This window comes from Dipodascopsis tothii (genome assembly GCF_038497935.1).
Source record: "Dipodascopsis tothii strain CBS 759.85 unplaced genomic scaffold V1510scaffold_1, whole genome shotgun sequence".
Classification (NCBI taxonomy): Eukaryota; Fungi; Ascomycota; class Lipomycetes; order Lipomycetales; family Lipomycetaceae; genus Neoaidaea; species Neoaidaea tothii.
In genome coordinates, this window is record NW_027117985.1 from 694,080 (window position 1) to 718,198 (window position 24,119).

The 24,119-nt window shown below is 46.1% G+C and overlaps 11 protein-coding genes across 11 annotated transcripts; 5 read left to right on the forward strand and 6 right to left on the reverse strand.

Annotated features, from left to right (window-relative positions):
• Nucleotides 1–1,224: 1,224 nt before the first annotated feature.
• On the reverse strand, nt 1,225–2,244 carry V1510DRAFT_409628 (uncharacterized protein). Its single transcript, XM_066932596.1, has one exon. The coding sequence runs from the start codon at nt 1,986–1,988 to the stop codon at nt 1,410–1,412; it is 579 nt and encodes a 192-aa protein (XP_066791908.1). The 5' UTR covers nt 1,989–2,244; the 3' UTR covers nt 1,225–1,409.
• Nucleotides 2,154–4,027, forward strand: V1510DRAFT_409630 (mitochondrial carrier domain-containing protein). The gene is made up of 3 exons (XM_066932597.1): nt 2,154–2,575; nt 2,627–3,044; nt 3,089–4,027. Exons 1-3 carry the CDS (start codon nt 2,491–2,493, stop codon nt 3,804–3,806), a joined length of 1,221 nt encoding a protein of 406 aa, XP_066791909.1. The 5' UTR covers nt 2,154–2,490; the 3' UTR covers nt 3,807–4,027.
• A 30-nt stretch (nt 4,028–4,057) lies between these two features.
• On the reverse strand, nt 4,058–5,095 carry V1510DRAFT_358337 (Eisosome component PIL1-domain-containing protein; the record flags this gene model as incomplete). The annotated part of the gene is made up of 2 exons (XM_066930906.1): nt 4,058–4,722; nt 4,759–5,095. The coding sequence occupies 2 exons, from the start codon at nt 5,093–5,095 to the stop codon at nt 4,058–4,060; spliced, it is 1,002 nt and encodes a 333-aa protein (XP_066791910.1).
• A 688-nt stretch (nt 5,096–5,783) lies between these two features.
• On the forward strand, nt 5,784–6,934 carry V1510DRAFT_409638 (apolipo protein O-domain-containing protein). The gene is made up of 3 exons (XM_066932598.1): nt 5,784–6,011; nt 6,062–6,178; nt 6,224–6,934. Exons 1-3 carry the CDS (start codon nt 5,955–5,957, stop codon nt 6,818–6,820), a joined length of 771 nt encoding a protein of 256 aa, XP_066791911.1. The 5' UTR covers nt 5,784–5,954; the 3' UTR covers nt 6,821–6,934.
• Nucleotides 6,867–8,941, reverse strand: V1510DRAFT_409640 (chaperonin Cpn60/TCP-1 family). Its single transcript, XM_066932599.1, has 5 exons — nt 8,710–8,941; nt 8,536–8,588; nt 8,389–8,478; nt 7,823–8,335; nt 6,867–7,786 (listed from the first exon to the last, which is right to left on the reverse strand). The coding sequence occupies exons 1-5, from the start codon at nt 8,807–8,809 to the stop codon at nt 6,947–6,949; spliced, it is 1,596 nt and encodes a 531-aa protein (XP_066791912.1). The 5' UTR covers nt 8,810–8,941; the 3' UTR covers nt 6,867–6,946.
• Nucleotides 8,942–9,129: 188 nt separating this feature from the next.
• On the forward strand, nt 9,130–13,783 carry V1510DRAFT_405635 (succinate dehydrogenase; the record flags this gene model as incomplete). Its single annotated transcript, XM_066932342.1, has 9 exons — nt 9,130–9,243; nt 9,441–9,479; nt 9,623–9,741; nt 9,778–10,628; nt 11,113–11,169; nt 11,518–11,573; nt 11,789–11,804; nt 11,850–11,919; nt 11,953–13,783. 9 exons carry the CDS (start codon nt 9,130–9,132, stop codon nt 13,781–13,783), a joined length of 3,153 nt encoding a protein of 1,050 aa, XP_066791913.1.
• A 285-nt stretch (nt 13,784–14,068) lies between these two features.
• V1510DRAFT_358851 (Ribokinase-like protein) lies at nt 14,069–15,171 on the forward strand (the record flags this gene model as incomplete). The annotated part of the gene is made up of 4 exons (XM_066930944.1): nt 14,069–14,147; nt 14,182–14,215; nt 14,254–14,949; nt 14,985–15,171. 4 exons carry the CDS (start codon nt 14,069–14,071, stop codon nt 15,169–15,171), a joined length of 996 nt encoding a protein of 331 aa, XP_066791914.1.
• On the reverse strand, nt 14,987–15,979 carry V1510DRAFT_409647 (uncharacterized protein). The gene is made up of 7 exons (XM_066932600.1): nt 15,773–15,979; nt 15,695–15,731; nt 15,617–15,660; nt 15,554–15,580; nt 15,473–15,516; nt 15,352–15,437; nt 14,987–15,318 (listed from the first exon to the last, which is right to left on the reverse strand). Exons 1-7 carry the CDS (start codon nt 15,840–15,842, stop codon nt 15,201–15,203), a joined length of 426 nt encoding a protein of 141 aa, XP_066791915.1. The 5' UTR covers nt 15,843–15,979; the 3' UTR covers nt 14,987–15,200.
• Nucleotides 15,980–16,222: 243 nt separating this feature from the next.
• V1510DRAFT_405637 (uncharacterized protein) lies at nt 16,223–18,863 on the reverse strand (the record flags this gene model as incomplete). Its single annotated transcript, XM_066932343.1, has 2 exons — nt 16,223–18,699; nt 18,842–18,863. 2 exons carry the CDS (start codon nt 18,861–18,863, stop codon nt 16,223–16,225), a joined length of 2,499 nt encoding a protein of 832 aa, XP_066791916.1.
• A 75-nt stretch (nt 18,864–18,938) lies between these two features.
• Nucleotides 18,939–20,343, reverse strand: V1510DRAFT_51450 (uncharacterized protein). Its single transcript, XM_066935806.1, has 3 exons — nt 20,013–20,343; nt 19,542–19,910; nt 18,939–19,507 (listed from the first exon to the last, which is right to left on the reverse strand). The coding sequence occupies exons 1-3, from the start codon at nt 20,209–20,211 to the stop codon at nt 19,434–19,436; spliced, it is 642 nt and encodes a 213-aa protein (XP_066791917.1). The 5' UTR covers nt 20,212–20,343; the 3' UTR covers nt 18,939–19,433.
• Nucleotides 20,344–21,133: 790 nt separating this feature from the next.
• V1510DRAFT_55917 (uncharacterized protein) lies at nt 21,134–23,296 on the forward strand. Its single transcript, XM_066935808.1, has 4 exons — nt 21,134–21,593; nt 21,635–21,660; nt 21,695–21,758; nt 21,795–23,296. The coding sequence occupies exons 1-4, from the start codon at nt 21,423–21,425 to the stop codon at nt 22,947–22,949; spliced, it is 1,416 nt and encodes a 471-aa protein (XP_066791918.1). The 5' UTR covers nt 21,134–21,422; the 3' UTR covers nt 22,950–23,296.
• The last annotated feature ends 823 nt before the right edge of the window (nt 23,297–24,119 follow it).

Sequence of the window (24,119 nt, forward strand, 5' to 3'; positions counted from 1 at the left end):
CAAAAGTCAGAGTACAGATACTAGAGATAAATATCTCCAGGGCCGACAAGTTTATTCAAGTGACTGCCCCATTCAAACCCAAGCTCACGGCTTGGACATTGATTTGATAGTCTGGAGGGTTCGGTACGGCGAGTATGCCTTAAATCATGCGGCGTCCTGCTATGGGAGAATGTCCAGCTCACATGACACTACCCTATCATAAACATTGATAAAGCGTAAAACTTAACCTGTGGAGATTACGCCACAAGACCTGCTAAGTGTATAAACCAAGCCACAAGTGGCGCACGCTCAAGCATTTGCTTCTTCACGCCTACTCGTATAGTTGCACGTCGCTAGTTCTTCGATCTGACAAAACATCGAATGCTTCGCTCGGTGTCGTACGGCAGCTAACATTGCTATAGACTTTTCAGGTTTGGGATTATAAAAAGTCCTTATTGTGATCTCATGAACATAATATACGTTAAGTAATCGGAAGAACACCCGGAGACAAGGTGTAAGGGTGTTCAGAAAACGAGCAATCTAGGCCTATAATCTGAGTGTATTAGATAGACTGTAACCATGGTTTTGAGTACAAGTAAACGGCGCAGCAGCGGGGTAATATCGGATAAGAAAGCGCACTTTCCACTCTACGGGTCACCAACGCCCTACGTAATATCGGAAGTATGATGGTGGACGAATCATAAATCAACATCAAAAATTACAGATCACAATTCAGTTTTTCGACGACTACTTCGCTCAGTCATCCATCAGAACACTTTCCTTCGGTTGATTAATCGCAAAGAGTTACGAGCGACTGGAATTATATTGCATTTTTGGCTGTTTTGTCTATTCCGACCCGTCTCCAATCTCCGAGAACTAAATTCATCTTCAGAAATATGTTCCGAGTAAGCATCCGTTCTATGTCGACTTCCGCCATACGGGCCAACATCGCAGCAGCACCAGCTGTTAGAGTTAAAAAACCGATTGGGGGTTTCCGCGGAGGGTATGTTCATCTGAGCAGCCAATAGGCTGTTTTTTTCTTGAAAATACTTCATTCGAATAACGTCCTTATTGACATAAAGATTCTACGGTTTCCTCCTTGGAACGTCCCTCACTGGCTTCTTTGGATACACCTATATTCTGGAGGCCTATCGGGACTCGAATGCCCTTCTGATGGAAGACCTCTTGACTCTGTCCAAGCATGTGCAAAAAGTCGAGGCTCATGTCAAGACTCTCGAAGACAGCATTGGAAAGTAACCCACAGATATCGATCATATAAGGGTTTGTTCTCATTCGTCAACTTACTGTTCGTGCTCGCGATAAATCTTCCGGTGGATAGTATAGAATCGTTGTACATTTACTACTAAAATACATTGAAACAGAATTTAACAACCCAACCTTGTAACGTACATTCAGCGCTTTATATAAAACTACCTCTTGACTTTCAGTGTTTCGTCATACAGCTGTATCATTAATTCCGTACTCTTTTCAACAGCGCGAATTCGTTCCTCAATCTCTCCTTTGGTACCAAAAATAAGATCCTCTTGATGATCGCTTGTAACAAGATCATCACCAGCCGTAGTGCGTGCCCGTGTTTTCCCCGTCTTACTGAAAAGATCTGGAGGCACAATGTTTCGCCAGGGATAAGCCGTACCTAGTATTTCTTCCATCCACTCGTGGTGGCGGACGAATCGTGCAGCAGATATCTCGCGAGCACTTAGACCGTCGATTTCATCGCCAAGACCTCCCTTCTCTGCAAGAATAGCACCTGGCGGAAGATTGTGCATTCCTCGTTCGCCGTCTTGCTCTTCTTCCTCGACATTCATCTGTCCGTAAAGCTGGCTATGTTGTATCGGTAGACCAACTCCTGCCGGCATACCTGAAACCCCAACAGGAATTACACCAGATCCCATTGGCCTTCCCATTTGACCAGCAGGAATCATAACTTGTCCGTCTTGTTTAAACCTTTTGGCAGCAGGAGGCACAGCAACAGGTGGTGGATGATACATCGTATGCGTCACTGGTTTTTACTATGCGATTAACACAGACTATGCGCTTCTGACAGGTAATGTCGTAATGTCGATTATGCGTTCCACCCACCACAGTATTCAGTTTTACTTCGTGCGAGATCTTATGATATTTTGGGGGCAAATTTCTTTTGATAAAATGTAACAAGCGGAATGAGGAGCAAGTAAATAATTTAGTCACGCAAGATATATCACTGTGTTTGACTTCTGTGAGCTAGTTCACTAAATTCCCATCTGTGCCATAGCATCGCCACAGTTATGCTCGCGTCACTGCGGCGCCTTGGCTCACCCGGACGTCGCCCATACTAACAAGCCATTTTTTCATCTTGGTTATATCGAAGCAAGATTACAACAGTCTACTGTCTACAACGTTGGACGTTGACGCCCAGGGCCTAGTCTAGTCTCTAGTCTGGAGACGTCTGGCTTATCTTAATTACAGCACATGTCGACTGTGGTCGCTTAAGACTCTACAAGCGGTCCTGAAATGACTCGAACTACCATAGAGGAAATATCAGCTGGACAGCGTATTTTGAGCGCCTCTGCGGGATCACTCATTAATTCGCTGATAGGTATGGCCAAATTTACGAAAATAGTGACCAAGCAAATGCGCTGACATTAAGCTACTCCCCTTGACGTTGTGAGAGTTCGGGTGCAGCTGCAACAGGGTACAAGCAATAGTATTCCAGGAGTGATACGATCTACAAATGATGCTGTTACATCTCCCGGTGTCAATTCTCCAGAGTCCAAAGGAGCTGGTGTCCTTCGGGCGCTACAACACAGAGACGTCAGACTGAACGTTTATCCTGCCGCTAGCCTACCTCCACACGCAGCCACAGTCGATCTGGGCGTTAGTGCATGCTGCCGCGATGTCTTTTCGATGCCATCTTCTGTATCATACTGCGTGGTTTCTCATTTCGACGAGTGCGCAGTGCACGAAAGCTATCGGTCAACTCAATATAGTAGCACTTGGGATGGCTTAAAGAAAATCGCGCGCTATGAGGGAGCGTCGGCACTTTTTCGCGGCATGTCACCTACTCTGTAAGAACGACATGCATCATTTTAGACATTACTGACAGTTATAGGTTTATGGCCATTCCATCGAATGTCATTTATTTCGTTGGCTATGACTATCTTCGGCAGCGAGTTCCATTCGATTCTGATTTTTTTGCACCGTTGATCTGTGGAGGTTTCGCACGAACGCTGTCTTCCACTGCCATATCTCCTGTCGAACTTTTTAGGACGAGGTTACAGTCGTTGTCTTCAGGTGCTAGTTCCATGAAAATGAATAGCAAAGAAGCCTTCGCCACAACACTGCAAGGCATTAAGATTATGGTTCAACAGCAAGGCCCACTTTCAATGTGGAGAGGCCTTGCTTTTACGCTCTGGAGAGATGTACCCTTCTCAGCAATTTATTGGACTGGATATGAGCAATGCCGTAAGATGATAGGGTCTTTGAATCAAGATCGACCGAGGCCATCGCGAATTGCAACGTTCGCACAAGCATTCGTCACTGGGGCTGCTGCAGGAAGCTTAGCCGCTCTTTTAACAACACCTTTTGATGTCGGGAAAACGCGACGACAGGTCTTACAGAACAAAAACCCAGCCAAGGACAATATGTTCGCTTTGCTCACCGACATTGTCAACAATGAGGGTTTATCGGCCCTATTCAAAGGTTTGGTCCCCCGTATGTTCAAGGTGGCTATTTCCTGTGCAATAATGATCTCCTTTTATGAGGTTGGAAAAACCATCTCCACTCGTTCTGATCGTGACGAAGTTCTTTTGGCGATAGAAGGAGAGTAGACAGCATGGCACGGATTGCCACTGTACGAGCAAATACACGTAATTACAAGCTACGGTCGAAAGAAGCCATCTGTGCGATAAACTAATTTCACGGTATGTGATGGCTGCTCCGCCCATATAACCACGCACATTGAGGAGCTTAGGCGGAACTTGTATATTTAGTAAAGACATGATAAGGATATGTGGTACACATATTAATACACCCTGAAATGACACATATGCGTATGGATAAAAAGATGCAACTTAGTAGCCTAACGATTTCCGGGGAAAGATATAGCTGCGGCCGCTGCTGCGGCGCAAATTGACTCATCCGGACCATCGCCACGGTCACGACTGTGTGCACTGGGACTAAAACTTCTGCTCCCATCACCACCATCATTTTCGTCATCGCGGCGAGCGTTCACTCCTTGGTGAGCACTGTTCGTCACTGAAACATTGCCAATGTGCTGCCCACCAATGGCTAAATCAGCTGAATTACGATCCTGGTGCCATTCTGTAAGCTGCCGATCGACCTCGCTAAGGATACGACGACCTCTACCTTCGCCGGCATATTTTGGTCGATCTTCACCTGGAAGGACTGGAGTGTCGTCTAGCAGATCCAATATCTCAATAGCATGCCGGGCGAGTATAAGACTCTTCTCGCACCGAGTGATTACTGCATCGAACTGGACTAGGCAAGCTTCCTTCAGTTTGCGGCGAGTCATATTGAATAACTGCGCTTCAGCGACGAGGCTTTCTGCTTCGGCTCGTACGTACTCCTGCTCTAACTGCTCAATCTTCTCGACATCAGCCTGTGTGCTGCAACCTCTCACGCGAAGACGGGCGATTTCGGTAGACAGCTTGATACGATGCGCTCGCGCTCGCAATACACCTGCCTCAGTGCTTCGTATCTGTTTCAAGATACCTTTCACCAAACCTAAGCCGCATAGCATACCACTGGCATTGAGGGCACTGTCAGAGCCAGCTACGCCTTCAGCGAGCTCCAATTCTCCCATCTCCGAAATCAAGACGCCTATTTTATCAGCCACATCACTGACAGCATCATCACAGGTACTGTCGCCCCATTTGGACATTTGTACCGCAAAATCTCGCAGCTCTTTTCCACTTCGTTCACGAGCTGCTGACGCCCTTGTAGACGCTTTCAAAAGTCTCGTCAATTCTCTTGAAGTCCCGGAGGACGCTACCGAGCCGAAGTAGCCAGGCTGGAATTGAAACCGTTTCAATGCTGATCGGGGAAACGTATTTAAGAGAGGTGTCCTTAGAATTGACCCTGGAGTGAGCGGTGACATGGCCGTCGCAGGCGTCGCTGTGCCACTGGCCATCGTATGAGACTGGGCTGACGGGATTGTCAGCCGAAGAGACGGGCGGGCACGTTCAGTTTCTTGTCTGAGAGATCGTGAGCGATGCCTATAGTTAGTCGCAATTTCTCGTCGCCTGTGCTCTACTAACATGTTCTCTGTTCCTTAATCGGTCTGAAGCACCTGTACGGTGTCACGACGAGACCAGAAACCGCCGTTCAAGAGACCAAGTAAGATTCTGTGAGAATAGATATACGTCTCATGTTCATATATTCTCCAAAACCGTCATATTATGCCTTTACAACAGTTTCACGGTCGACATTGAAACCAGCCGTAAACAAATGACATCACGTGACGATATTGGGTATATGTATACCAACAGCTTAATATATATGCAGGGTATATCAAGGAGCAGAAAGCAGAAGACATAGTCAGCGTAGATTGGGATTACCGAAGGGCTTTGTGTCAATTAGCGGCGACCATGTAAATAAATATATTAGTAGAGTATGTGGAGCAGTACATCTGACGTCACAATTTGACAGATCAGATGCACCGTGGGCAGGCCGGCATACTTGTCCCAGCCTTACTGAACATTACCGAACATCGAAGGTCCTGCCATTTATTTATAATAACGGCGGTTCGTGATGATGCACGAAAATCATTTAAATAATCGATTGGAAGCTGCATTGTCTCGATGTAGGTCGCTCTCTGGTTTGAGTAAGGGTTACCAATATGTGTCCAGTAAAATTTCGTAATCATAGGGATAGGGTCAGTCACAAAATCGCTTCCGCGGTCACTGCCAAATTATTTATATCATCTTTCATCAGACTCGAGAAGGTACTTCAACACTATGTATCGGATGTCTTCACGGATCACAGCGTCATCAGTCTATAGACTATCTCAGCGTGTAAGTATATTACAATGAGACCTCAGCTCTATGATAATAACTCTCCATAGAGGTCTCAGTCATCGTTCGTCGGCCCTTCCAATTCCGGAACACTTTTTGGTAGTTTCATCGCGGGAACAATTGGTGCCACTGTGCTCTTGAGCACCATGTCCACTGTCTATGCAGAGGTGCGTGTGTCTGCCAGAGTACTCGATAATTGCTTACAAATTTAGACTGACAAAAAATCAATCTATGACGATGCTACTGCTGGTCACACCACTGATACCCCAATCGTCATAAAGAAGCCTCCCACAGTCATCGAGTCTTCCGTGCGGTCTGCACGGAATTGGCTCATAAAAGAATTCGAGTTAATGGACAAGCACGTAGACGCTGCTCTGAAGGAGTATTTTAACATCGAGACCAAGGTGACCTCCACTATCGCGAGCATCCACCCTACTACTGAGGAGATACTACCCGGGGCTATCTATGTTCTTGTGTCAGCTCTTTCCGGTACAATTGTTTTTCGCAAGCACAATGTCCTACTCCGCAGCTTCGTTGCGCCGGTCATTTTTGGAGGAGTTGCTTTTCGTTTCCTTCTTCCAGAGACTTTCAACAACGTTGCACAGCTAGCTTGGTCTTACGAAAAGATGGTTCCCGAAATTGCGAATGCGCATATCAAGGCCAGTACATTCATTACGGAGAATATCAAGGGTGCAGAACTTACTACAAGAGAGTTGCGTCAGAAAGTTGACGAAACAGTCGCCTCTTCTCGTCGTGCAGTGAAAGAGCACACTGGACTACTGATCGAGTCCGACGAGAAGAAAAATTAGTGGCTGTTTCTGCTGACTTGAATTTGTTTACGAAGAGCAATAAATGTTTCAAAACAATAGTAGCTTTGTTGCAGGAGTGTAGTTCTAATACAAAGGATCGTAGTAGCAGGTATATACAACAGTCTATTATCGGCTGATAGCGATATCGTCGATCCGTAGGAGCGACTTCACAGTCTCAGCTGCTAGTTGAATAGCACTGATATTAACCAACAAAGGCTGCAAAACATTTTCGTCGACAATATTTTTTGTCGCGCCTTTGCGGACGCTAACGCCTGCATTTTTTTCTCCGTGTTCGTGACGGTTACGGAGGTCCGTCACGACGTTAATGCTATTTAAACCCGCATTTTCGGCCAGCGTTGTCGGGATTATCTCCAGCGCGTTCGCAAATTCCATCCAGCAGAACGCCTCAGTTCCCGAGAGCATACGACTTTCAGCAGCCAGTTGACGTGACATTTCAATTTCGGGAGCCCCGCCACCTGCGATAAAAGCTCTCTCTTTGACTAAGCATCGAATAACGCACAGGGCGTCATGCATGGATCGCTCAGTCTCATCAAGGACAAGCTGATTAGCTCCGCGAACCACAATTGACACTGTCTGACTAGTGTTTTTGACACCGGTGACCTTTACAACCCGAGACCCGGAATCTGAGATCTCCTCAATCAACTCAGCTTGACCTAGCTTGTCTTCTGAAAACGAGTCGATGTCAGCAATAGGCTGACATCCCGTGCTCTTGCAAATAAACTCGATCTCGTCTCTTTCGATATCCTTGATGACCATAATGTTGAGCTTTGCAAGGAAATGTAATGAGAGATCATTTACCGCATCACGCAGAATAGACTTTTGGATTAAAAGCACATTACATTTTGCCTTTTTGATTTTTTTGCAGATGTTGAGCAAGTAGGTACGCTCCTCTTTCAAAATCTTGTCCATCTGACGATAGTCGTTAACTACTACCTGGTTGTCCATCTGTTTGTGAGTTTATTTGCGGCACCTTATACTTACGTCGGGTTTTGGAGGGGAGACCTGGAACTGAATAAGACCGATACGCGCCTTCTCCATGCGGGAAGGCCCCCCAGCAGTTTTCACCGCATGCTGCGTAAGAACAAGACCGTCGACTAGCTCAGTATCTTCGATGGTTCCGCCAGGCATTTTCACGAGACGCACGTTCGCTAAGTCGACATTCTTAGGGATGGACGGATTGATGACCTTCAAAACTGCATCAACAGCCATAGGCGCAAGAACTAGGGAGAACTGCGACACAATCTTCGAACTTAAGGACGTAGTTGCCGCACGCACAAGAGAGGTCCTGTCACTCAATTCCACAGGGGTGGACATGTCGCGCAGAATTTCGACGGCCCGAGCAGCAGCTCGCTGAAACGATTCAGCAATGATGGTCGGATGAATTCCCTTAAGCAGAAGACGTTCGGCAGCACCAAGTAGGCCACCCGATATCACAACAACCGACGTTGTGCCATCTCCGGCTTCGACATCTTGCGCAGCAGACAGATCCACTAGCTGGTCGTGTAAGTATACATTACCAATATCTTGATAAATGTAAAAATACTTACCATTTTGGCCGCTGGATGCATCACCGCCATATGCTTGAGAATGGTGTGTCCGTCGTTTGTAATAATAACCTCGCCCTTACTTGTTTTGATCTATAGCGATCAGTAATCGCCCTATTCGGGGAGACTTCATTGCTAGAAATAACTTACCATTTTGTCCATGCCCTTGGGCCCAAGAGATGTTCGGATAGCATTGGCCACAGCTAAGAAGTCAGCACTGGCCAGGCGGTGATGCATATTTCAGCATTGCAGAGGCTGCTTTGAGACGACATCATTCATATGCCTCGCGCATGTATGAAATCCTGGCTATAAATTTGTACAAACCTTTCGCCGCAACGATATTAGCCTTGCGCACTGCTTGCGGCTTTTCTTTATCCTGGAATCCAGCGGACCCGGTAGACACCTGGCTAGGAGCGTTGGCCATGGTGTATCTTCAAATGAATCTTTAGGAGATAACAACCAGGGTTATGCAATATTTCAGGTGGGTTCAATCCTGAAATTTATTGATGCTGCAAAGATTTCAATCGAACTTTTTTGGTGTCGCGTTTTGTTTGGAATCGCCTCAACATCGTGATGCTTGTGCAATGAAGCCTTATTTATACTCGTCACCACCTATATTACAGCCAGAAGTATACCGAAGTAGCAGAAGGATCACTACTCGACTGTCTCAGTGCGAGAAGATCACCTTCAAATACCACTGCTTCATACATCTCAAGAGAATTCTGAATTTATTAATTAGAAACGATGCCACCGAAAGCTGACTGGGAAAAATATGCAGCGCCAATCGACGATGGCGACGAGAAAGCAGAGAAGATTATTCCTCTTTCTGAGGATGATATCGCCGTACTGAAAACATACGTGAGTACTGAGAGATCGATGACATCGATACAGCATTTGGACATGCTCTCACGTCCACATAAAACAATCTGACTCCGTAGGGTGCAGCGCCATATGCAGCAATATTAAAACGAATCGAGAAAGACATCAAAGACGTGCAAAGTCGTGTCAACGAGAAGATTGGTACGTTAATCAACGCTTGATCGACATGATTACAGTTAAACAAGGCTGACTTTACTCATTCTGCAGGCGTGAAGGTAAGTGACATATGGCCTCAGACTGATGTCAGGAATCGGATACGGGATTAGCACCCCCCCACCTGTGGGATGTTGCAGCGGACAAGCAGCGAATGTCAGAGGAACAACCATTGCAAGTCGCTCGTTGCACCAAAATCATACAGTCAGACGATGACCCTGATAAGGCTAAATACGTTATCAACATCAAGCAGCTTGCCAAATTCGTAGTTGGACTCGGAGAGCGAGTATCGCCAACAGATATCGAAGAAGGAATGCGAGTTGGGTAAGACTGAAATGGAAGATTTAATGCTCACGTCAGTGTCGACCGTAATAAGTATCAGATACAGCTGCCGCTGCCGCCGCGGATCGATCCGTCGGTGACTATGATGACAGTCGAGGAGAAGCCAGATGTGACATACGGCGACGTCGGCGGATGTAAAGAGCAGATCGAAAAACTACGTGAAGTAGTTGAACTTCCTTTGTTGTCCCCGGAGCGGTTTGTGAATCTAGGTATTGATCCACCAAAGGGTGTACTTTTGTACGGTCCGCCAGGTACTGGTAAGACCTTGTCAGCCCGCGCAGTTGCAAACCGAACGGACGCTACTTTCATACGAGTTATCGGATCTGAACTTGTTCAAAAATATGTTGGTGAAGGCGCAAGAATGGTTCGCGAGCTTTTCGAGATGGCGCGCACGAAAAAAGCATGCATTATTTTTTTCGATGAGGTTGATGCAATCGGTGGTGCTCGATTTGACGACGGAGCTGGTGGAGACAACGAGGTGCAACGTACTATGCTTGAATTAATAACTCAGTTGGATGGCTTCGATCCGCGAGGAAATATCAAAGTTATGTTCGCAACTAATCGACCGAACACACTCGATCCCGCCTTGCTTCGTCCAGGTCGTATCGACCGCAAAGTCGAGTTTTCATTACCGGATGTTGAAGGACGAGCAAACATTCTTCGTATACATGCGAAATCTATGGCCGCTGATCGTGACATTCGCTGGGAGCTTATTTCCCGTTTATGCCCCAATTCCACGGGTGCTGAACTTAGATCTGTCTGTACTGAAGCAGGAATGTTTGCTATCCGAGCTCGTCGCAAAATTGCGACCGAGAAAGACTTCTTAGCAGCGGTTGAGAAGGTTATCAAAGGAAATTTGAAGTTCTCCAGTACGTCGCAGTACATGCAATACAACTAGTATCACCGACGGCTCATTTATTCTGAGTTACATAAACAATGCACTTGATATTTACACTCTCATTACAATTTGGCTATCTGGACACAAATGGGTACGACCCTTCGGAACAATTTCTGCCAAAGTTGTCCTTTAGTCAAATCTGTAAAGAATGTGTTCTATAAGAAACGTCATGTGACATATCGCTCCCGCTACCATGCGTGAATATTTAACCAGACCCCACATTAAGCTGCCGACCGAGCGCCGACGCTCGACCGACGATTCTGGCGACTAGCCTGCATAGGTCCTCTCCGCTGATCCGCCCCAGCCGGGCATATTCTGGCCTGGTTGTAGTTCCGTAAGCTTTACCATTAAAATCACATGTTTACTGATATCTGAGATAGTAGCTCACTTGAGCTTCAGCCGCCAAGTCTGAGCTCGACGCAGCAGAAACTGTCCTATTGTGGATATAATATCAGAGGGCGTGGGTGAAAATCACCTCACTATCCAAAAAGTCAACATCCGACATCACATCGGTAAGTAGCAAGCCGGTGTTGGGCCGACTGGGTTGTGGCGGCACACGTATTGTGCCCATTCTTTCCAGATTGGGTTCAAGGTAGCTAGCTATGTCGGAAAAATGACGGACGTAGTCACGTGACACTGATTTCAAATGGCAAACCATGATTGGTTCCGAGAGTAGCCGAAGAATCTCCTCTTCTGTGACATTACCTCCACACTTTACTTTTGGTCCAGTTTGGTTCGTTCCGGTCCGCCAGTCGAATGTCTAGTTTTTGGGTTTTCGTACTACGGACATCTCATGCTCTTTTCTTCCTTCCAAAATTTTTCAGTTCTTTCCCTTTAAATTCTCTGTTTTCTTTCACAAGGATCTCTGTTTAATTTCCTGAACAAGAATCCCAAGAGTACTCCAGGTGGTCTAAAGGTATGTCATTATGTCGATTCTATACCCTGTGGGCTAGGGTAATATTTCGGAGGAAGTTCGGAGCTCCGTGACATTGGCTGCTGGCATATACGGAACAGACGGGTTGACTGTCTGTAATTTTGTCGAATATAATTAATACCTGCCTTCGAAATCCGAGCAATTGTGCAGTGACTGACGATCAGATAGCTCAATCACGCAATGATCTCGCTTTCCAGACGGTCGGCGTCGTCGGTAAGTAATTTTAAAGATTCGATTTAGTTGACTCTTTCAGTTGAGCGCGTCAGCGCGGTCATTTGCGCGGTCGTTCCATGGAACGGCTAATGCTCAGAAGATTTTTGCAAGCCAGGTAGGTGCAAAGCACTGTATCAGTCTCTAATAGTCAGCGTTTAAATGCCAAGGAGGCTTCACCTCATCTTACCTCGAAGTATGCGGTCATTGACCATGAGTACGACTGTGTGGTTGTTGGCGCAGGTGGTGCTGGTCTGCGTGCCGCGTTTGGTCTTGCTGAGGCGGGTTTCAAGACAGCTTGCATATCGAAGCTGTTCCCTACCCGTTCTCATACTGTTGCCGCTCAAGGTGGTATCAACGCTGCTCTCGGAAACATGCATGAAGATGACTGGCACTGGCATATGTATGATACCGTTAAGGGGTCTGACTGGCTGGGCGATCAAGATGCTATTCATTACATGACCCGTGAGGCTCCGGACTCCATCATCGAGCTGGAACATTATGGTGTACCTTTCTCGCGTACTGAGGAAGGTCGTATATACCAGCGAGCTTTTGGTGGACAGTCCCAGAAGTATGGAAAGGGAGGACAAGCTTATCGGTGCTGTGCTGTTGCCGATCGTACTGGACACGCTCTTTTGCACACACTTTACGGTCAATCTCTCCGCCATAACACGAACTTTTTTATTGAATTTTTTGCCATGGATCTTCTTATGGAGAATGGGGAATGTGTTGGTGTTATTGCTTATAACCAAGAAGATGGCACTCTACATCGCTTCCGTGCGCACAAGACGGTCCTTGCTACCGGAGGCTATGGGCGTGCATACTTCTCATGTACCTCTGCTCACACCTGTACTGGAGACGGTAATGCCATGGTCACTCGTGCGGGTCTTCCTCTACAGGATCTCGAATTTGTCCAATTCCACCCTACTGGAATTTATGGTGCTGGCTGTCTGATCACTGAGGGTTCTCGTGGTGAAGGTGGCTATCTATTGAATTCACAGGGAGAGCGATTCATGGAGCGCTATGCACCGACTGCGAAGGACTTGGCTTCTCGTGATGTTGTATCTCGGTCGATGACAATTGAAATCAGAGAAGGCCGTGGTGTCGGTGAGAATAAGGACCACATATTCCTGCAGCTGTCGCACCTTCCTGCGTCCGTCCTTCACGAGCGTCTCCCGGGTATTTCGGAAACAGCGGCTATCTTCGCTGGTGTCGATGTCACCAAGGAGCCAATCCCTGTTTTGCCTACCGTGCACTACAACATGGGTGGTATTCCCACTAAGTACACTGGTGAGGTTATTACCATTGATGGTGATGGTAACGATGTGGTCGTTCCTGGATTGTATGCTTGTGGAGAGGCTGCTTGCGTGTCTGTACACGGCGCCAACCGCCTGGGAGCAAACTCCCTTTTAGATTTGGTTGTTTTCGGCCGTGCTGTATCACACACGATCCGTGACCAGCTTACCCCAGGAACCCCTTTGAAGCCAGTTTCCGCTGACCTCGGTGCTGCATCCATCGCAAATCTTGACAAGATGCGGACGGCTGATGGATCGAAATCGACCGCTGAGATTCGTCTTGCGATGCAGCGTGTCATGCAACGTGATGTTTCGGTGTTCCGTACTCAGAAGTCACTCGAAGAGGGAGTCGCCGGTATCACCGCAGTTGACCGTTCATTCAAGGACATTGGCACCAAGGACCGTTCGATGATCTGGAACTCAGATCTTGTGGAGACCCTTGAACTTCAAAACCTGTTGACCTGTGCCATGCAGACCGCCTACTCGGCCGTTGCTCGGAAGGAGTCTCGTGGTGCGCATGCTCGTGAAGACTACCCGGACCGTGACGACGAGGAATGGATGAAACACACCTTGTCTTGGCAGCATGCTCCCGGCGAGGAGGTCCAGCTGAAGTATCGTAATGTTATCTCGCATACTCTGGACGAGGCGGAGTGTAAGCCTGTTCCTCCTGCTAAGCGTGTCTACTAGTCGAACAATTTTTTTTCCGACTTTTTATATTCTCTTTGCATGGCTGAGCTGCCCTTTGCAATCTGTCACATTATCTACTATCGTAAATACAGGTCGTTAACGAAATGAGTGGCCCAAATTCAATTTAAGTGTCAATGTAGGTATCTTCATTCCAATGTAATTCAGTAATGTCGAGAGTCTCACCTTCCCTGTACGAGATTTGGGAGTATTAAGTCTGCGCGGTTCAAATTCTGACTCAAATCACAAACGAGATTTACCACAGCGCAGACTTGAGTAACGCCAAACATGCCAAGCACAAAGGATATGCTACTTGAGCTCCGGAAATGTATTCCGCCCTTGTTGGAAAAATACCATAAAGGACAAGGTGCGTCAGGGTCTACTCGCTATCTGACACGAAGCCGGCCGAATCGCGGTGGTAGGAGGATCTGAAGAGTAGGTTTACAACCACAATGTTATGTAACTCACGACAGCTACACGGGCGCCCCATTCTTTTCAGCACAAGCTGCGACTCTACTTGGCGCCGACATGGCTCATATAGTATGTGAGCCTTCTGCGGCGCAGGTGATAAAGACTTACTCGCCAAACCTCATGGTCCACCCTTATATGCGCGATTCACGATCTTATGGTCCTTCAGGCCCAACAGATGCTGAGTTTCAGACGATAGCTGATAAAATTCAGCAATTTCTCGACCGAGTCCATGTCGTTGTAGTAGGCCCCGGACTCGGCCGCGATGTCCTGATGCAAAAGCTGGCGAAAAATGTCATCATGGCTGCTCGTGACAAGAAGCTACACATAATAATCGACGCCGATGGACTTCTTTTGTTGCAGAATTATCCTGAAATTATTAAGGGATATCCACGTGCTGTGATTACTCCGAATGTCATGGAAATGCGGCGGCTGTGTGCGGCCTATGGCATCGAATGCCCAGATAATTTGAGCACAAACTGGGATTATATTACAGATATCGCGAAGAATCTCTCTAAGACACTAGGAGGCTTAACTGTCATTGCGAAAGGAAGGACTGATGTTATTACAAATGGTGTAGACACGCTAAGCGGTGATATACGTGGGGGATTAAAACGTGTATCTGGTCAAGGCGATACTCTAAGTGGTACTTTGGCTACGTTTCTGGCATGGAAAAATGCGTACGACGCAAATCTCTGGGAGTATGTATCTGCGTAGGACAGATTACTGACAGCAGCCATGACAAGAGCTTGGTCGAATCTAAGCTAATGCTACTCGCTGCTTTCGGAGCATCCTGTGTCACCCGACTCTGCGCTAGGAAAGCATACGAGAAGCATGGGCGTTCGATGCTTACAAGTAATATTTCAGAGCAAATCGGCGATGTATACCGCGATTTGTTTGAAAACTCACAGCCAGTCTTCTGATAGAACGGTCGATTTCATACAGTAGATGTTTAAATGAGGTCCTCCGGACCAAAACTTCTTGGTAACATTGAATCCAAGGAATCCATAACGAAGTTTTTGTGTTCATCGAACATGTAAATGAGAATGTTCGGTGCAAACTCTCGTAATCTGATGTGAGCGGCTTTCAAATGTCTTTCGTACACCTGGCGACATATTCCACAGGGTGGTGTCGTAGTTCCTGCAGAGGACGCAACTCCTATTGCTCGGAAGCCAAATTTTCTGCTGGTCTACTGGTCAGACTGGATCACTAGCCGTAACTTACAATGGCCTTGGTGACAGCAGTCTGCTCGGCACATATGCAAGCACCTTCGAAGTCAGCATTTCCTGTCTGCAGTTCACATACCGTAACTAGCATTCTCGACATTTGCACCTTATGTTATATCATACGGCTCTCTTTGAGGCGTACCTTCCACAAATTCACCTTTGTCCGTGTATATCACGGCACCAACTCTACAATCAGTGAGGATTCAAAAAAATCACTTACTTGAAGTGAGAGTATCTGCAGTATGATAGTTCTCTTGCTATTTATTGAGCCACTATTCAATTAATAGAAGACACTTACCGGCCAATGTACGTTCCCCGAGCTCCCGGACTTCTTCGGCTGTAAGCAGAGGAGGATTGTCAGAAGGCATTTGGAATGGATGCGCGCCTGTGTTGAAAGTGCGAAAGCAGTACTATCTCGAACTGATGTAAACTAGCAGAACCTGAAGAGACGATTTTGAGAAGGAACGTCTGTGATAAACAACCATATAGTTTTAAACTTTCATTATACCTAATATTCTACCTCGAAACTAATATTGCTGGACCTAATTTATGCTACCGCTGAGATTTCAGGATTATGACATCGGAAGAGATCATACGACTTTGCACAGCCATCAGAGATATGTAGAATGTTTTATTGACAGTACTTAATGCCTGTTCAAGGACGCCTCTGTTCACAGCCCTCCCATGATCTTCTATATCATCGTTATTCATTTGACACGCACACCCTTGCAATGAAAATATACTTTCTCTACGAGTGTGCAGGCGCAGGAATTCCTTGATTTTCATCATCTTCGTCGTCCTCATCGGAGCCCAGAAGTTCGGCATCATTACCTACAGCATCCTCAACCACTACCGGAGAATACCGGTAGCTCCTTGTGCTTGTACGGCTATCGAGCGGAAATGAATCGATTCCAGTACGCGGACGATAAAGCCGACTTGGGCGAAGACTCCGACCAGACCAGCGACTGTAGATGGACTTCACAATTTCTGGAAGTGACCCAATGGTAGTAGCCATAGCAGAAAAAATCAAGATCGGATACCGTAAAACTGAGCTGTCATATGCTGGGTCTAGATCATTGTCGAGATCGAGCCGAATCTGCCCATAGCGTCCATAGAACCGCTGCCAAACAATATATGTGATGATTCCAACTAGCACGAACGGCAAAATTATAACCAGAAATAAGCTGAATCCTCGCAAACCACTGTGACGGCGGTCGAAATCACTTTCATGACCAGGACATGGCTTCGGTGTCACCTTATCCAGTTCATGTCCTCCAGAGCAAGTACTAAGAGGGATACGACGATACCCGGTAGGCTCCCAGTATTCTATAGTTCCTGGAGCGGCACATGATTGGGAGTGATCGGGTGGGCTCAGTCCACTAACAAGTTGGCAAGAACCATCATTCGCTCGGACGTAGTTGAAGTCGCACTCAAAGTCCTCGCGAGAACACAGACAATTTGTAAGTATAGCGTGTGGCTGACTGATCTCTTCGCCAATATAGCAGTCCTTCTGAGGAATCTTGCGATAGTACTGCACCTTGTGCCCGAAAAGACATCCCTCCTGGTTCGAGGGCAAATTTGGTTCCCACAACTGAAAATCATCACTGGAGGGACGCTTTGGGTTCAAAACACATTTCCGCGTCAACGTCCCCGTCATATCGACACTGATTGTTATGTACTGCTCTCCGTTTGTAGCCGGTGCCTTAGCAAATATCAGGAATTTGCGACTTGTATCAGATGGAACGGTCGAGATATCGCTGACTACCAAAGGCTCATCGTAGAACGAGAAACTGTGCCATGTCATCCCCTCATCTAGAGTATATTCCAATACATTTGTTGCCTCCCCATCTTTGACGAGGACAATGATAGCGCCCTGATCACCGTATTCCCAAATGTATCTTCCTTTCTTTATCTCTACCCAAGTCACACCACCATCCCGCGTGAGAAATGTATCTGCCATGTCGCGCGTCGTCATATATTCGCCAACATTTCCTAAGCCCACCATAAGACCGACGGCACTAGCGGATGAATAACTCTTGTCGTTCCGGCGTTCAGTGAAACCATGGAGGTTCAATGAGCACTGGTCGATACTACCAGTGCAGTCGTATTTTTTATTTTCTGAGTCAACGGGTGGTGGCATTAGATAATGCCATTGACCACCATCATTGAAAGTAATTTGCGTACGCAACTTTTTCAGTGCGCCTTCCCGGCTCTCCTCGGGATTGGAGACCACGTTGACGAGAGCAATTCCTTCCATTCCTTGCATTTTTTCAAAATCGACAAAACCAACGTAGTTTCGGTTGACATATTCGAGAGACACGACGTAGGATGTACCATTTGAATTTGACTTCAAAATAGTTCCGTATTCTGATCCGGAGTGCGTGTTGGTGGTTACATGAATGAAAACCGCTTTAGTTGATGTATCAAGAAATGTGTATGCTTGTTGATAAAAAACGTCAAAATTGGCTGGAAATTGCACTTCGGCAAAAGTTTCGCCATCGATTGAAACATCTGCTTTAAGAGTACGGCGATTTGGTCCGATAGCAGCAACTACCATGAAGTCGTCGAGCGATGCATAGCCAATAATGTTGTCAAAATGAGTTACGGAATGTTTGAAGAAATCATGCGTAGATACGAGTTCTTCAACGCGAACGTCGCTATTCGGAAGTGTCAGCAGATGAGAGCAGAAAATCAGATTGTCGTCTGTGGGCTTCTGCAGACCACCTACAAATTGACACGCTCGAACATTTTCATAGAGCTTTGCCCAGACCTTTCCGTTGTTTTGCGAGTAGTATGCGATTGCACACGGCTGCCCGTCACATTGACCATCTCCATGCCAGATTATCCAATCTGTTTTAGTCCGATGAAATGTTAAATAGGCAGTATATCCGGATGTATGCGGCGCTGGCAGCTTAATGACGTTGACGGTCTGACCGCGGTCAGTAGATACTACTAATTGGTTGGTATCTGTGATCAAGTAGAGGTAATCACTGTTGTACGGATGAGGATACACGCTGACTATGTTCAGATTCGAGTCGGAAGTTAGTTGGTCCCACGAATTACCATGGTCATGACTGATGTATAGTTCGCCCGTCGTTGTACGCATGACCACAGTCTCATCGGAGTCTTTAGAGTCTCGCGGACGTTCCAGGTAGTAGTACTCTACTAGTTGACCTTTAAACAGGGTAGGTTTTGTCACAACCGGGTCTGCAGCCATAACCAAATCTGTTTCCTGCTTCATCAGCAAATGCCTGGATTTTTTTGTCGGCATGTGGATGATGCCATTCTCCAGATCTCGCAGGCTGGGTGGGTACATTTACAGCCTGGTTTCAAAAAACCACAATTAAAAACACGTATGTAAGCTTACCTTGTAAATCACAGGTGCCCATCTTAATTCAGATATGGATGCAGCCCCCACGCTCAGACTGAAAAGCAAAGTAGTGACTGCAAACTGGATAATCCAAAGAGTAGGTATGAAGGAAGTAGTTGCCCTCATAACGGATAAGCCTCGCCGCTCGTGTAGCAATGATCTGTATGAAGTCAAGCAGATGTTTTATTGCTCGAAAGAAGACTTAGATCTTGATTCGAATGACAATCACCATTCGATGCCGCCTATTATCAAGCTCGTCGTAAAATCAAAACCGAAGTAATCGAAATAGTAGAAGCGGTGGGCCAATATTAGGTGGAGTGGTGTAAATAACATTGGTTTATGATGTTTATGGTCTAAATTTATAGTCAACTACGATATGCACACTACTCGAGTAAACATGAATTGACAATAGCATGAAGTGATCGATCATCAGCTCATATATTAGCGGTGAGGTCGTCCCCCCTGTCCCTGATGTTATTATCGCGCCTATAGTAACGCGGGAAGACATGAGCCTGAAGATTTGCTACTTGTGATGTACAATACGACACCCTATGAACCTCGAACAACTTCACTCATCTCGACTACGCATTTAGAACGCAAGCGAGATGACAGCCCAGGCTAGAAGAGCAATGAAAATGGACGCAACACACACTGTACGGGTTGCTTGAAGTTAGTAAAAAGAGTGCGGAATTCTTACTAAAGCTTCGTCGCTCGAAATCAGCCTGTAGTTTGTACTGTTGATCTATCGCCTCCCGAACTGCTTTAAGGCGTATCTTGTAGTCATCGACACGTCCGGTAGCATCTGCAAGTCGCTTCTCTAGCACATTTACTATTTGAAGATCTGATTTTATCTGTTCTATTTTAATCAGCTGTTTATCAAAGTCGTGTCTAGTGCGCTGCCCTTCATTTTCTACCGAAGATGAAAGGTCAATCATTTTGGTGCGCAATTCTAAGAGCATTTTGACTGTACTCTCTATATCGCTCACTTTATTCTGCAAATTCTTTTCCAATACGTTCAAATCTTCGTCCTGCTTTGTAGTGATCGACTTCAACTGATTGAATTTTTCTTTGATATACAGCAATGTATGCCTGTGGTTAGTTCATGGAGATGATGGCGCAAAGTACTTCGCCTGATTCATGACTATAAGGTCATCTATTACTGTTGTACCTATAGGTGCGAAGAAGCTGGACTGCTGCTGCGATGTTTCATGCGTTTCCGCAAATGTATCATACTGCCTCACAGAAGTTGTGCCCATTCGAAGATCGGAGTCCTTTGCGGGGTCATTTTTCTGCGTCTGTCGAAGCTGTTGCCGTTGACTTGTGGCGACTTGTGATAGTGGACCGTCAGGAAGTTTGGGATACGACATTACCTGCTTGCACAAGAGGTACTAAATTTATCTCGTTGTATTGTGGTAACTAGGAACTGTTCATTCTGTAGGAAGTCCCAGCGGAACTTTCGATCAGATGGTGGCGTTACATCAGACAATCAAGCTACACCAATCCGATATCTGACATTCGTATCTCGATTTCAGCAAAACGACAGAATCTACGATACTATTTTATGGAGACTGAATAAAATGATATTGAACAACGCCCATGTGTACTGTTTAAACACAATACCTCACAATTTTTTATCGATCTTTCAGTAGCTTGCTGCGCTTTTCGCGACGCCGAATTCTCTCCACACGCTAAGGTCAGATTGCATGTTGGACACCAGCATACCTTTTTGTGCATTTTTTCGCTGAGCTTGTCGTACCGAGCCTTCTCCTGTAGAGGTCAGACCTCATTCACACAAAAAATACATACCTCCTTCGCCGCGCGACGGTCTTTTATGACTTTTACTTGGCGCTAAGAAGTGGTAAGCATGAGGATGATTTTATCACATACTTGTTTCTCAGCTTGTTTCTCGTCTTTGAGTTCCCTTTCTTTGGTTTTAAAGATCAAACGATCCTTTCGATCCTTGTATATTAGCGAAGTCTTCGTTGGACGCAGGTACCTGTTCTCTCTTCTCCCAGGTAGTTTTAACGCCGATAGAGCGCGATCGCATAGGACTCTTTTGCGACTTCCATTGTTTTCCTTATTGTTAGAAGAATTCACCAACGTTTCATATGACCATGGCTACTGTACTAAGCCCTCATTATGTTGCACCGCATACGTCGCCAGAGACTTACCACTTTTGCGTAGACCAAGACCCACTCCTACGGATCTAGAATTATCCGAGGCCTCTCCAGGCATGTGATCGACCATGTTACAAATTTCCGCGGGAACAGACGGTAGACTGATAAAAAATTTTTGAGCTCATAGTTGGGAGTTTCTCTCTGGGTTAGGGCTACTTCATTTATTTATGTCTTGCCGAATTGGTGAAATAGATTCTCTCCACTGCTTCTCAAGTATTTCTCTTATCCTTCAGGTTTAATCCACTCTGAAATCTTTTGGTTACCAACACTCTGCAAGGCCGATTAGACTTGCGGACAGCCTGAAATCACAGCTCGGAGTAGCTTTAGACAGACAGTAGACGCTTACTATCTGCTGTCCTTCAAGAACACGCGGAGTACGTTGTCACGACGGATCACAGCCTATGAAAGACCGCACTGGGGATACGGAAGCAAACCTGTCTACTATGATAACTTCTCCATCAAAGAGAAGACGACCTGTATCTCCGGAAACAGAAAGACTTGATGAAATAATTCCGGCGACGCCTAGTCCTGCTCGATCCTTCGGCTCGCGCAAGCTGCCAGCAGCACTCAACGTGAGTACAAAAGGTGAAACTGCATATGGTAACATGTTTAGGGATTTCTCGACAACGGTGTGTGGAAGTATGTCTATTCCCATGGCGAGAATTGACCAAAGATGTAATTGCATGCCCCGACAGCTGGCGGTCTTACGTACAGTAAAAAAAGAAACACAAAACTTCGTGAGTCTGACTTAGGAGCAAGCTACTGACACACAGGGACGTAAGTTCTATACCTGTCCCTCTACATCTTCTCAGTGTGGATTTTTCATATGGGAGAACGAGGCAAAACTTCGAGAGGGCGAGGATAAAGATTCACCGTTCCGCTCCGGACCACAAGCGGGTAGCAAGAGCCTTCCGAAGGCATTTTCGACGCAGGAGTGTTCTCTGAGATCGATATCGGGAAGAGATAACCACAATGGTTGTAGAGGAGCTGAGTCGCCTCTGCGCAACCGCGTGCAATGCGCCGCCCAAAGCAACGACACATATAGCGATGAAAATCTGTCTCTTCCTGGTTACAATGGTGAGAGTATACGTGACCATGTTGATACCACCCGTGGCTATATCTCGATATATCCAAAGCCTCCTCGTTATTCCATCCCCAGTAGTTCTGTTGCGACTACCCAGCGAATATTGGGAGATATTATACCTGCCTCTGATCAGACAAGCTCGCAAGATACTGAAAAAGATATGGATACAAATTTGAAAGCTGATGAGTGCGAACGGCACTACGATTCCGAACACCGCGCTCAGACTTTGGCCACTCCTCCCCAAAGTGCCGCTAAGTCGGATTCTGGGGCAACTTACGCCATTCCCGCATCGTCTTCACCTTCGCTGCTTATGCCCTCCTCTATTTCTACGCTGGCTTCATCGATTTCGGCTATATCCACCGTTTACAACGAGCGTCATTCCCGAGCAGAATCATGTGATACAGCGGGTAGTGAAAAATCGATGTACACTGAGCGGTCGGCCAGTGATATAGATCGATGGCTACGCAAGGATGCACATAATTTTGGCTCCATTCATTCGACAGCTATTAAGACCAACACCGCTAGTGCATCCTTGGCTAAAATCGATCTTTCGAGGCTTGTATTCGACACCAAAGAGCATATCTCTGAGCTACTAGAAAATATAGAACGCAAAGCGTTGCAACAAGAGCGCGTTGCATATGGAGTTGCTTTAGGACGCGACTCTGCGCGTTCGTCTTTAGCCGACAAAGAAGCCATTGTTCAATCTCGCAACAGACGTATCTCCGAACTTGGGTCCGAAATCCAATTGCTAAAAGAAGAAAATCTAAGCTTTCGGCACATGATCCGCTCTTTGCGCCAAGAGAACCAGGCACTACGATCGAGACTATCTACTCTAGAGTTCTGACAGATGAAAGTCTTTAAAGAGATGAAAAAGGTAGGAATATCTTGGTCTCGCAATAGTTCTGTCTCTCATAAGAGACCAGGATAGTCACCATTTATAATTTCCCAAAGAATATACATGAGATCTAACCTTCATTTATACTCATTTAACTACCACATTATGTACGCAGCGCACATGTGCCTCTATTTACTGATATCAGTCTGTGAAACTTGGTACACTCAAAGTCGTATACTTGTTCTAGTTGCAATCTCAGGCGTTAGGTTTTCAAAAAGGTTCATTTTTTAGTATCAATAAGTAGAAATTCAATATTATCATCCCGCAGGAGAACTCACGATTTCAGTGGAAAAAACCTGAGGTATGCAAACTGTAGTCAATAGATAGCTATCAAGACCTCTGCGCGTCAATTCGTCCTCCATTTCCTGGTCTACTGCAAGAACAATTGTACTCCTCCGATTTTGCTGACTTGCAAACGGGTGCCAAAAAAAATTAGCTGGTTTTTAAGTGGACGAGATGGTAAATGGGATATTTGTATCTGATGCTATATAATCCAAAGATGTGCTGCTCCCCACCCAAAACTGGTGATAACAAAACAAAAAGGATAAAATATGACTCCCGTCTATGCTCTTCTCTTTGAACGTGGATAGAGTGGCTTACAATCTAATTATTTATTCAAATAATGCTGCCTAATTCAAGTGGCCTAAAATGGGTCGGCGTAAAAGAAGTTGTCATCCACAACGAAGGTGTAGGCGTGTACTCCGGATTCATAAGCAAATTCTCTTTCGGCTGATCTTCCATAATTTTCGTAACTAGATGAGAAAACGGAAGTGTTGGTACCAGTGCTGACTTTCAGTCGACTCTGATTGACCGTTTGGTTCTTATGAAAACCATGACTGTCCGATGAGTTGGTATCGTAGAGGTTGAGCATGTGAGACCTTAAACCCGCGTCAAATATCATACCAAGATACTTCATAGTGTCAACGCTAATAGTAAACTTTTGATTCAATGACATTCCTAATCGCCCTCCTACATCAGTGTCACAGCTGGAAGTATTGCTTTCTTCGAAAAGAAGAGGCGGCGCAACGTTCGCGACTAATGGAGTTAATCTATTCGGGTTTGACTGTAAACTGTCTCTGCGGTTACCCTGAGTGCTGTCATTCGACGTACTCGACGAAC

What these genes read in the sequence shown, in the direction of transcription:
- V1510DRAFT_409628 (XM_066932596.1), bottom strand. Translation starts at nt 1,988, where the DNA reads ATGTATCATCCACCACCTGTTGCTGTGCCTCCTGCTGCCAAAAGGTTT.
- V1510DRAFT_409630 (XM_066932597.1), top strand. Translation starts at nt 2,491, where the DNA reads ATGACTCGAACTACCATAGAGGAAATATCAGCTGGACAGCGTATTTTG. An exon ending in ACTCATTAATTCGCTGATAG is followed by an intron (nt 2,576 to 2,626) that starts GTATGGCCAAAT and finishes GCTGACATTAAG; the next exon opens with CTACTCCCCTTGACGTTGTG. An exon ending in CGCGGCATGTCACCTACTCT is followed by an intron (nt 3,045 to 3,088) that starts GTAAGAACGACA and finishes TGACAGTTATAG; the next exon opens with GTTTATGGCCATTCCATCGA.
- V1510DRAFT_409638 (XM_066932598.1), top strand. Translation starts at nt 5,955, where the DNA reads ATGTATCGGATGTCTTCACGGATCACAGCGTCATCAGTCTATAGACTA. An exon ending in TCTATAGACTATCTCAGCGT is followed by an intron (nt 6,012 to 6,061) that starts GTAAGTATATTA and finishes AACTCTCCATAG; the next exon opens with AGGTCTCAGTCATCGTTCGT. An exon ending in TGTCCACTGTCTATGCAGAG is followed by an intron (nt 6,179 to 6,223) that starts GTGCGTGTGTCT and finishes TTACAAATTTAG; the next exon opens with ACTGACAAAAAATCAATCTA.
- V1510DRAFT_409640 (XM_066932599.1), bottom strand. Translation starts at nt 8,809, where the DNA reads ATGGCCAACGCTCCTAGCCAGGTGTCTACCGGGTCCGCTGGATTCCAG. An exon ending in TAATATCGTTGCGGCGAAAG is followed by an intron (nt 8,589 to 8,709) that starts GTTTGTACAAAT and finishes CTGACTTCTTAG; the next exon opens with CTGTGGCCAATGCTATCCGA. An exon ending in TCTCCCCTCCAAAACCCGAC is followed by an intron (nt 7,787 to 7,822) that starts GTAAGTATAAGG and finishes ACTCACAAACAG; the next exon opens with ATGGACAACCAGGTAGTAGT.
- V1510DRAFT_409647 (XM_066932600.1), bottom strand. Translation starts at nt 15,842, where the DNA reads ATGCCTTCTGACAATCCTCCTCTGCTTACAGCCGAAGAAGTCCGGGAG. An exon ending in CTGCTGTCACCAAGGCCATT is followed by an intron (nt 15,438 to 15,472) that starts GTAAGTTACGGC and finishes TCTGACCAGTAG; the next exon opens with ACCAGCAGAAAATTTGGCTT. An exon ending in TGTGGAATATGTCGCCAGGT is followed by an intron (nt 15,319 to 15,351) that starts GTACGAAAGACA and finishes CGCTCACATCAG; the next exon opens with ATTACGAGAGTTTGCACCGA.
- V1510DRAFT_51450 (XM_066935806.1), bottom strand. Translation starts at nt 20,211, where the DNA reads ATGTCGTATCCCAAACTTCCTGACGGTCCACTATCACAAGTCGCCACA. An exon ending in CAGCTTCTTCGCACCTATAG is followed by an intron (nt 19,911 to 20,012) that starts GTACAACAGTAA and finishes TGTATATCAAAG; the next exon opens with AAAAATTCAATCAGTTGAAG. An exon ending in TTTCGAGCGACGAAGCTTTA is followed by an intron (nt 19,508 to 19,541) that starts GTAAGAATTCCG and finishes ACTAACTTCAAG; the next exon opens with CAACCCGTACAGTGTGTGTT.
- V1510DRAFT_55917 (XM_066935808.1), top strand. Translation starts at nt 21,423, where the DNA reads ATGAAAGACCGCACTGGGGATACGGAAGCAAACCTGTCTACTATGATA. An exon ending in AGCTGCCAGCAGCACTCAAC is followed by an intron (nt 21,594 to 21,634) that starts GTGAGTACAAAA and finishes TAACATGTTTAG; the next exon opens with GGATTTCTCGACAACGGTGT. An exon ending in AAAAAGAAACACAAAACTTC is followed by an intron (nt 21,759 to 21,794) that starts GTGAGTCTGACT and finishes ACTGACACACAG; the next exon opens with GGACGTAAGTTCTATACCTG.